Source organism: Phoenix dactylifera, chromosome 16 (genome assembly GCF_051530095.1).
Source record: "Phoenix dactylifera cultivar Ajwa chromosome 16, Ajwa_hap1_PhDact_Kaust_v1.1, whole genome shotgun sequence".
Taxonomy (NCBI): Eukaryota; Viridiplantae; Streptophyta; class Magnoliopsida; order Arecales; family Arecaceae; genus Phoenix; species Phoenix dactylifera.
This window is the reverse complement of record NC_143205.1, coordinates 1,333,492-1,343,832: the sequence shown is the minus strand read 5'-3', so window position 1 is coordinate 1,343,832 and position 10,341 is coordinate 1,333,492. Positions and strand designations below refer to the sequence as shown.

The 10,341-nt window shown below is 39.2% G+C and overlaps 1 protein-coding gene across 8 annotated transcripts in view; it reads right to left on the bottom strand.

Moving 5' to 3' along the window:
• Nucleotides 1-72: 72 nt before the first annotated feature.
• The window catches only part of LOC103721646 (26S proteasome non-ATPase regulatory subunit 13 homolog B-like), a 29,233-nt gene continuing 18,964 nt past the window's right edge, over nucleotides 73-10,341 (bottom strand). For 5 of the 8 annotated variants that reach the window (XM_088712647.2, XM_088712643.2, XM_088712645.2 and 2 more), the window contains 3 exons: nucleotides 3,698-3,894; nucleotides 3,435-3,534; nucleotides 1,233-1,553 (listed from right to left, as the gene is read on the bottom strand). In XM_088712647.2, coding sequence (XP_088568773.2) covers nucleotides 1,368-1,553; nucleotides 3,435-3,534; nucleotides 3,698-3,894 — 483 coding nt within the window. In that variant the 3' untranslated portion in view covers nucleotides 1,233-1,367. Of the gene's footprint in view, nucleotides 1,554-3,195; nucleotides 3,272-3,434; nucleotides 3,535-3,697; nucleotides 3,895-10,341 lie in introns of all 8 variants that reach the window. The other 3 variants (XM_039114708.3, XM_088712644.2, XM_039114709.3) reach the window with 2 other exon arrangements.

The following is a 10,341-nucleotide window of genomic DNA, read 5'->3' as shown; positions in this document are numbered from 1 at the left end:
TTGCAAGCAGGGAATTGGAAAAAAATCCTTACATTCAGCATTGAAGTAGATTAAATACAAACAAGGAATCTGCAACATTATATTTATTTGGCATTTATTGTATTTGGACTTATGGAGCAAATGTAATGCAACAATTTTAATGTTGTGAGTTTTCTGAGAAAAAAATCGAGATTATAGGATTGGCAGACATTAAATTTACACTTGAATTCCACTTGTTCTTAATGTCCAGTCTCTTGTTTCATTGTATACTTTGCTGGATGCTGTCGGTAGTAGCACTTAAATGGTGCTTCTTTGAACCATGTAGCAAAGTCTTGAAAAGCATCAAATTAACCCCCAGCCCTTTGGCAAGAGGTAATGGTGATGGATCTTTTCATCATTCCCCACAATCTGACGGACAAAGAATTTGGTGCTCATTCAGGAGCAGCAGTTATGCCAGCAACAGTCCGACCGTTCGCACAAGCTTGAGCGCTCGCAGGCACTAAGTTTGGTTACATTTCTTGATATACAGAAGTTTACCATTGAAAATGATATCATCATCGCTTCTAGTTATCCTCAAGGGTGAGTAAATTCCTTCAAAAGAGAATAATTATGGCATTTGGATACCTTCTGAAGCCTTGAACATAGTGCGTGAAGCACATTGCAGCACCATACAGACTCTAGCAGATATTTCTTTTTCTTTTCTGAAAAAAACATCAGGTGTTCTGACAGAATAAGAATTAGGCGACCGCCTGGTCCTCAGGAGGTTCCCTCTTATGCCCATCAATCAAACTTTTTGGCAATTCCAAAGCTTTAGGCTGTGTGATTATAAGGTGGAATGCTAAATGAGAACATGAGGTGGCTTATGATGACAAAATGAACCACTGCTGCAACATCCTCATCTAATTCAGAGCCTCCCTGTAATTTTACAAGGATATAAAATTGTATATATTGTTCCAGAAACAAATAAAAATTATAGGAAGGCGATAAATAAGATCATGATACTTGTGAATGATCATGGTGATTGCCTGTGACAAAAAGTCTGCAGCATTTTTCTCGCAATGTCTTTTTAAGAAATATTTCTTATATTGTCATCAAAGTATGCATTGTTCTTTCACACAAATGTGCAATGACCTGAACTTGAAAACAAGAGAAACATTCGCTAAGCTGCAGTTTTCTTTGCCCTGCTTCCCTGCTTTCTTTTCCTGAGAATTGAAAAATACAGATCTGATACAGGCCTCAGTTAGCGTACAGCTGCCAACCCCGCACAAAATTTTTAATGTAGAAAGGCAAAAATATAGACAGGCCTCCAAAGCAGGAAGCACCAACAGCATCGTTGATTTAGTCCCCTGCGTAACAGATCGTTGAAAAGGACTCTCAAACAGCACGCATCATGAAGCCACTAGGTCAGGCATCTCTGCTTCAACTGATAATAAAGCTGTATGCACCTTGCCCAGCCAATTATCTAGACAATTTCGCAGGGATTTAATCTGTGGAATCCCCAAAACCCTAGGCTGCACCCGTGAGACATGAATAGTCCCCTCAACCTGATCTATAATGCCTTCGATAAGATGAACCTGCACAGAAATGTCTCATCGTTAACATACTGATGATGGGCAGTGCAGGACAGTTTAATAATGACAAAAAAGGCAAGGACTAGAGACACTACTTGTATTAATGTGAGACATTATAACATCAAGTTGACTTTTTCTACGGCACCTATCAGATGAGCAGGCCAAGCTAGACATTCTCATACGAGCGTCAAGAATGTAATGCAATACATATAAAACTATAATAAATCCAAATACTTGCTCCTTTACATATCTCGTTAAGGCAAGCATTGTCCTTGAAAGCCATATCTACCTCCAGAACAAATGCATTAATAATCATTGGGTTCATTCATCACAACTAATCACTGGCAAGTATCTTATTGAATAATCAATAATTTGGGCCTCCAAGTGAAGTGATTATTCGACTGCTCAAATATGCTTGGGTAGAAAACAGCATTATCAATTAGTCATCTCATCATGAACAGCACACCGCATATCTAGTGTCGAGCACATGAACATACAGCAACAAGAGAAATATTTGTTACTTCTATGGAGAACTAATGCACCAAAACAAACATTGGCAGGTTCTGAACATGCTTGCTCAGACAGGAATGTGTCCCCAACAGTGCATATGGTACCAACCCATGGATTGCACAGCACCACATGCAGGTTAAACATCAAACTGAAGTTCAGCCGTACCTCTCACAACCATGGGTTCAAATGCACAGTATTACTAAATCCACCCAAATTACACGTGGGTTTCTCTCCCTGGGCCATCCAACAGCAACCATATATTTGTTGTTAAAATGTTAAGTTCCTTTTAAATTCATATAATTAAAGTACCTAAAAACACATTCTTGTGAGGAAGTAGAAGGAAGGAAAATATTTGCAAGACAAAAGGATATCTTTCCTCTTGAGGGTTCTAGGAGCAATTTTGCACAATCCAGTTAGACCCAACTCCTAAAACAAATTCAAACCAAAGAACAGCTTTGATATACCATATTTGCTTAAAAAACAGGCAAAGAACACGTTCTTGATCCTCCACTTAAATTTTTGAGTTTCAATCTCTAGGGAAAAGAAGTACATAACATACTCTGCAGGCATTGATGGGACCATGCACGAGAAGTTTTTGTTTTGTTGCCAGCTTACAAAGGAACAAGAACTGCTGCCACTTTGATGAAAGCCAGTAATTCCAGATGTCATTTTGGAATTTACAAGAAAAGCACAAAGAGATGAGAAATTTCAATGAGAGAACTCTTAATGAAGGACATAAAAGGGAGCTAAGATATGCCATTTGCCCCCATTTTTTTACAAATGTAGACTGTTTGTAGTAGTCTGCAAAAGGTTCTATGGTGTATGCATGCGACTCTTGGAGTGGTGATTAAATCCTAAGGTCCGATTTGTTTGTAAACATGTGTATACTGGTACAGTATGCATCTGGCGTGCTTGTATGAGTATGGTTGTAAAATGCATTGGACATATTACGAGTTCAAATATGGAAGTTAATTGACCAATTCACTTGGCATATTGGGATTTTTTATTGTTTGACTGATGCACTGACGTAATCAAAAGACACAAAAAGGTCAATCATTGTTCTACTGGTCAAATAACCACAACATGCTTTGTTCTTTCCATCTAACTATATAATGCTAAAAGGTGCTTTGGTCACCTTCACTGCTCCGTGTTAACACCCCCAGTTCTCTGATTAAAGTATTAAAGCTCTCTCTGCTAGAAGGATGTAATGCCTGCAGAAAATCAATAAAAAGACACCATAAATAGTCCCCCAGAAATCAGAAATAACTTCAGTTTCTCCTAAATTTCATGCAAACAGCAATGTAGAAGTCAGAAACAGCAAAAATTGAACTGCTTATTGGAGGAGAATTTGCAGAATTTATAGCAGAAACTTACGGAGAGGCTTTTCATGAGAAGATATTCCACATCCTCTATGGAAAGTCTAGTTCGTTCAGCTATAATACTTAATGGTATGGTGCGATCTTCAGCAGGTCGACTGCAAGGAAACAAGAAAGTTGACCTCAAGACAAGCTATAATAGGTGATTATGAAGAATGGTTGCTGAAGACAGTGCACAGAAGCAATAGATTCAATATCTTCAACCTAATCTTACTGAAGCTAGAAATTCAAGAAGAACAGTAATATCAAACTGCATCCTACCTAAAGATGATTTCCATCAAACAAAGTATATTCATCTTTTCCAATAGCTTCTTCTGGTTTACTACCAATGCAGGCTGTGCATTCAGAGAAGCACCATGAACACGACAAAGTTCTTGATAAAGAGCTAAATTGCCGGTGTTGAATGCTTGAAGTATATAAGAAAGCCACTCCACTTTGGTTCCAAGAAGACAATTTATCTGCAGAACAGAAGCAAGCTCAGCATGCATGACTAAGGTGAACTTGAGAACAGAGAAAAATTGGAAGACAAAAAGCAAAATGGTGCACATAAAATTATCCATGTTTAAGCACAGAAGATATATGACTAATATATTGGCAAATAAATGACAAACAGCTAGAAGAAATGCATCTAATTGCAGTTAGCAACATATCACACACATCACGTACCTCTTATTAATCTGCAAAGAAATATAAAAAAATGCTTCAGAAAAACGAAATTATAGACAAAAAAGCAACTAAACTTCACTCCTACCTGTGAAAGCATGATGCATGCTACTAGAATGACAACCTTAAGACTGCCACTGGAAAGATCTCGATATTATAAAGAACCAGTATAATGGCAAAAAACAACAAGAAAAGAGATGGATCCTAAAACAGCTTTAGGTCCTGTCCAGCACAGTTGAATGCCATGTCTATGTTCATACATTACAAAACAAAAGTGAAATAAGAAGGTGATTTGACCTTTTAAATCAAAACCACAATCATCAAGCCTTGTTCCAATAAATAAGTGTTTGCTTTAAAAATCCTTCTTCGCTCGCTTCATTGAGGCTACATCAGTTCTCTGCAGGATTTTTCCAAACCCTTTGGCTATTATTTTGATTTCTATTTTACATATATCCATCCTTTTTCCATAAGGAGAGACAAATCTGAACCCCTTAACAGTGTGTGAGACCTTATTGAAGCTTTGTTGCACATGCCAATAGCCCATACCATCTCGTGCAGTGTACCTCCTATGTTTCCTCCAATACTCACTTTAAACCCTTCCCTTTTCTCTCTTCATACCATCTCTCAACTTTTCATACTACAATCAGTCATGCTCATTATGAGCAGCCTTTGGAGTGAACATGCCTCAAGATTAGCCAAATGGTTTCCATGAAGTCCAGTACAAAAGGAACATAGTCAATCTGAAGACATCTACAAATTTATCACTTTAATAAGATAAATATGCTAGCATTCACCAGCCCAAGTTTCATTAGTTTCCAGATTGTTACTAATAAAGAGTAAATAAAAGATATACATGAAGATAAAGATTATAATTTCAATTTTCAAGCTATAAGGGGCCACAAATAAATAATAAACAACTGACCTTGTATCCAAAGCCTAGGAAATTTCAACATACATCCATGGTTCATCGTCCTTAAGCAACATGGATAAATAACTACAAAAAATTCAAATGTGATAACTGATAAAATTACACTTAATTACATGAAATAAAAAAATTCACAGGGGTTTACAAATGCCCAACTAAGATATGTAGACAGTATCTAGACTTGTAAGAAGAAGTTGCACATATCAAGTTTAAGTCTCCAACCACGTGTACAACATGACTGAAATCCATGTTTGAGATGTGGCATGCCTAAAAGTTTTCTTACTTCTCCCTTCACTTCCACTCCTTAGCTGTACTAGTATATGGAATATTATACATCAAGGTAGTTGGGCATTTAAACATGCTTTAAAAGCTTAAAAACAAAATCAAGCAATCTTCTTACGTACATAGTAAGCATGCTGTATGCTTCAAAACTTAATTCAAAAGTCATATTCCCATGTTTGTAGATTTCTTGGCCTTCCCATAGGCACTATCACATGCCCAAAAATAAGACAATGACTTTGGATCTATTTGAAGTAAGGTACGTCATCTTGGTACCGGGCCCCGCATCGTTGCCACCCTGTTACTGTGTTGGTATGCCCAATACGAGGGCCAGTTCGACGTACCGAGTGTTGGCACACCCCCCATACTATATAACGGTACCAAACTGGTACGATATGGTACGCTCTGTATCACCCGATCCGGTATGGGATGGCATACCATGGTTTGGAGTGCAAAACCTATTCAACAGATTAGAAAACTAACTTCTTTTCTTGCAAATTTGTGTTTGAGAATGCCCAATTAAAAAGCATTTGAATATGTGTTACAATTTGGTTTTAAGGAGAACCTGAAAAATTTGCCTGTTTTATGCTTAAATGGGCAACAGTCATCTCATGTTCCCTTTGCTTCCTTCACATTCAGCTAACCAAAAGCCTAAATCAGCAAGATGTGTCTGTCAAAAAAGACTGCCAAAAATTTAAAAGGTTTTGTTTTTGCATATATATCCTCCAAAATCCACTCAAAAGTATTATTAGCATGTGACCCTTAAAAGTTTTTCTTTTCTTTCTTTTTTCATTTGTGCATGTGTGCAGCTATAACTTTGTGGTTAGCCCACTATCATGATTTATCGAAATCTAGCCATTTTCCTGCCAAAAGACCAAAATGCCGATATGTACATGACATCCAACTATGGAAAGAGAGGGTTGTTGTGGATGGATTTTGGGGAGTATTAGTTGTGAAGGAGATGTAGCAAAATATGATGTTGCTATACAGGCCTAGGTCTGAACTGAAAAAAGGCAAAGCCCCTCAAGGCCAGCCCTAGAGAAGGCCAAGCTGGCACCATGTGCGATGATGGTGTACAAAGTGGGAAAAGTATTCGTGACCTAGTTGGCAATAACTTGGATGACGAGGTCATTGGCCACATTCACGTGGAAGGAGGTGAAAGCATTGGCAACCTAGACAACAACAGACTGGATGATAAGGCCATGGGCTGCAGTGAAGCAGCAGGCAAGGTCGAGGACAAATGGGGATCAAGCTGCCAATGGCATTGTCTTCCATTGAAGAGTTGGTGGAGCAGGGGTGGAGGATAAGAAGCAGAGGTAGCATGCATGAGGGGGGTTGCCGGTGGCATAGCTGAAGTGGGATGCAAGGAGCATGGCAAGGCCGAAGGAGAAGCAACCAAGTGATGTTGGTTCGCACTATCAAACCATATTCACGGCAGTTTGTGTATTTACCCTATCTTTCTTAATTGATTACTTTAACCAAGGCTAAAAATGTCATTTCAGAATCATGGCTAGTTTCTAACAAAGCCAATATGTGGTTCACCTAGCAGCGATTGAGAGGCAGTCCCCAAAGAAAAGACGAAAAAGAAAAGGTATAGTCATGCAAATAGTACTTTCAAGCGGATATACATCTAAATTAAAATATTTTGGAGGGTAAATATGCCCAAAATCCAAATTTAAATGTGTTTTCTTCATAAGCTGAAGCTATGCAAAAGGCATCCCTTTCATTAATACAACATATCATTTAATATTGCTGATCAATCTCGGCCCTTGTCACCTTCCACATTTCCCTCCTACTAAGAATATGGGAGAATTAAAATTAAGGCCAAACAACATCAGATAGATTCAGGTTTCAAAATTGTCATGGTGAATAGAGATTAATTTATTTGACATCATGATAAATAAGTAATTACTACATCTTAAAACATATACATAGCTTGGCCCAGACCAATGCAACATTGTCCATTGTCCACATTGAAGCAAATTAGTTGCATTAAGCCAACAAAATTTAAGGATGATAAGCACAGTCATGCTTTCCAATAAAGATTTTCGTTTTCATGCAGAAATGAACAAAGTAATAGTTATTACCAACATGTCTGAATACATTGCTGTAACTTAGGTTTCTTGAATTTCTTTTAGGATGGTCAAGAGTTCATGTCAGCTGCAAAAGATGATACGAAATACTATGGAAGAAAATCTGATTGGCACAAATCTACTTGCTGCCTATCTAATTGTGTCACTTTATGGTCCTATTATTGTGTCAGTACGCTTGGAATGGGAGCCGGTTCATGTCAGCTGCAAAAGATGATACGAAATACTATGGAAGAAAATCTGATTGGCACAAATCTACTTGCTGCCTATCTAATTGTGTCACTTTATGGTCCCTTAGAAAACTAGTATTGTCCTATTATTGTGTCGGTACACTCAGAATGGAAGCTGGTTCGGCATACCAACACTGTATGCCCTTCGTACCACATACCAGTTCAGTACGCCCTCCACCGCATACCGGTTCAATACCAGTATGGTATGGTCTGTATGCACTGGAGCCGATAAGTATGGCAAACTATATGTCCAACTTTGAGTGAATTTCTCTCATTGACTAATAGTCTTTATAAAACTCATTAATTTATGACCTCCAAAAAGGAAACCATCTTTGCTTCGACAATTGATGTTTTGTACCGGAGGATATATATGTCAATTTACAAAATATAGCAACCCAACATAATGGTTAGATATTCTCCAACTTAATCCTTAATCATGGGCCATGCAAAATCCAAAAGGCCAAATTTTTTTCAAACCATAGCACTAGAAACTAAGGTACGCTGAATCGGTATCGGTAGGCGTATCGGTTTCCTACCGGACCGATCCGGTACGAACCGGTCTCCTAGCTTTTTTTCGGTTCACTTCTGCGAGCGGATGCGCGCGGACGTGCACGGACACGGGTAAAATAAAGGCTGGCCACAGAGTGGCATTTAACCAGCGCACTGCCCGTGCGGATGAACTGGCCCGCCCACGCCCCGGTCGGTACCAGCCCGAAAATAGCTGGAACCAGTTTCCACACTGTCCGGGGACCGGTTCCAGGCCGGACAGGTCAGTACCGAGCCGGACCGGCCGGTACGGACCGGTTTGGCAAACCATGCTAGAAACCCTAAGGTATGTGGAAACAGAAAACCCTTAGAGGATGTTCTAGTATTCCTGTAGGAATACGATATAGGAATCAAGTTGGTTAGCCTGCCAGACCATGGTTTTCTAAAGGCCCGCCCAAGTCCTAGCCTAAATTCCAGCCTATGGACCTATTGGTTCATAGGATGGAAAAAAAAGATCCATAATGGTCCTCTTTCTTTCCTCCCACAGGATATGGGCTGGAAGGGTGTTGGATTAATATGGGCCATGCCCAAATAGACTACCCAATCTATAAATCCAGAAGAAAATCCAGCCCAATTGTGCTAGATTATCCAAAAAGGCCCTCAATCTTATTCACAAACTTGAATCTATAGTCAATTAGTAAAATTCTCATGAAGATGATGAAAAACCCAAAATTATGGTCAATCCAAAAGCTTGAATTTTAATGAAACTTGCATCTTTGAGTTCGAGGTTAAGCAAGTGGATCACACCATCAGTAGACCATGAATTGTCCAAACTTGCGACCATCCTTAAGACCCAACATCTACGAATATTCATCCTATCTCCCACTATCCACCTTCCCTACGTCAATAGCAAACAAAAGCTTGTTTGTCTCTTAATCATCCTACACAATTTTCAACCCGCCAAGAAATTACTTTAGCATTAGGATGAGAAGTTGGAAGTAATACCATGCACAAGAGGGAAGGACAAGGTAAAAGAAAAAATTATCGAAAAAAGAATCTATCTTTGAGGCTTTGCTCTAAACCTGTGATATATTCTGCCCCCTTTTTTTTAGAAAACGGTTAAAAATCACCTAGATCTATGTATTTCTCACTTTACACTATCCACCTGCTATCACTCTTTTCCAAGGAACATCCTCTATATTCCCTACACTAGGCACCATGAATGAAAGCCTTTCAATTGTATGCATCAAAAGATCAAAGATAATCCATTTATAACGTAGTATTAAAATTCCCTACACCTACATAGAATTTGTCACATTTGTATGTAATGCTTTAACTTCTAAGCATTAAAAGTCATACCAATAGGTAAATTTTCTAAAAAGTAGTTGAATACAGCTGATTTTGTAATGTCTAAGGTTTGTCAAAATCGATATTAGTTATAACGCTCCAAATAATTAACTACTAAAAGGGCACCAAGCCAAATGGTGAAGAAATGGCAACAGAAAAAGGAAGCCACTACCAGACCACAACCACTATTATAACCCACAAAGTTGGCCTAATAGACAGGGATAGAATCCTATGGTGACAGGCCAACCATCTACCTTTTCCGAAATTCCTCTAACCAAGGTTCTCAAAACCAACCTGAGTTGCATGGTTCAAGGTATACATTCCGTACTAATAATAATCAGTTCAATATGAGGGGTTGGTCCGGGACTTGGTAAGAACCCGTCCAAACCAAGTGGAACCACTCGTTTCTGCTCGGTTCGGACTAACACCTCCCATTTTGGGGTCGTACCAATCCCTTAAAAGCCTCGACTTTCAATTTCTTCCTCTCTTTCAATCACTTGCTCTCTCTCTATCATTCACCCTACTCATGGAGGCTCTTCACCCTTCATTGCCAGAGCTTCTCGAACCGACTGCCACCCTCATCTATCTAGGCCATCAATAGGGCACTAGCCTTCTCCACCATGTCCACCACCATCTCCATCGCTCCGCTAGCCACCAATAGGACCTCTCTCCACCCTAAACCCCCCTCTGTCAAAATTTGGGCCAAACCCTAGATTGGCTGGCTTTCCTCCCTCCCCCACCCCCTCTCGCTCTCTCAAGATCTAGGATTTGGAGGACCTGGTACTTGACTAGTACCATATCATACTGTGGTTGGTATTGTACGGTACTATACCGACCTAGTATGGACTCGTATTGTCATTGATACCAATTTTGCAAACTTTGCCT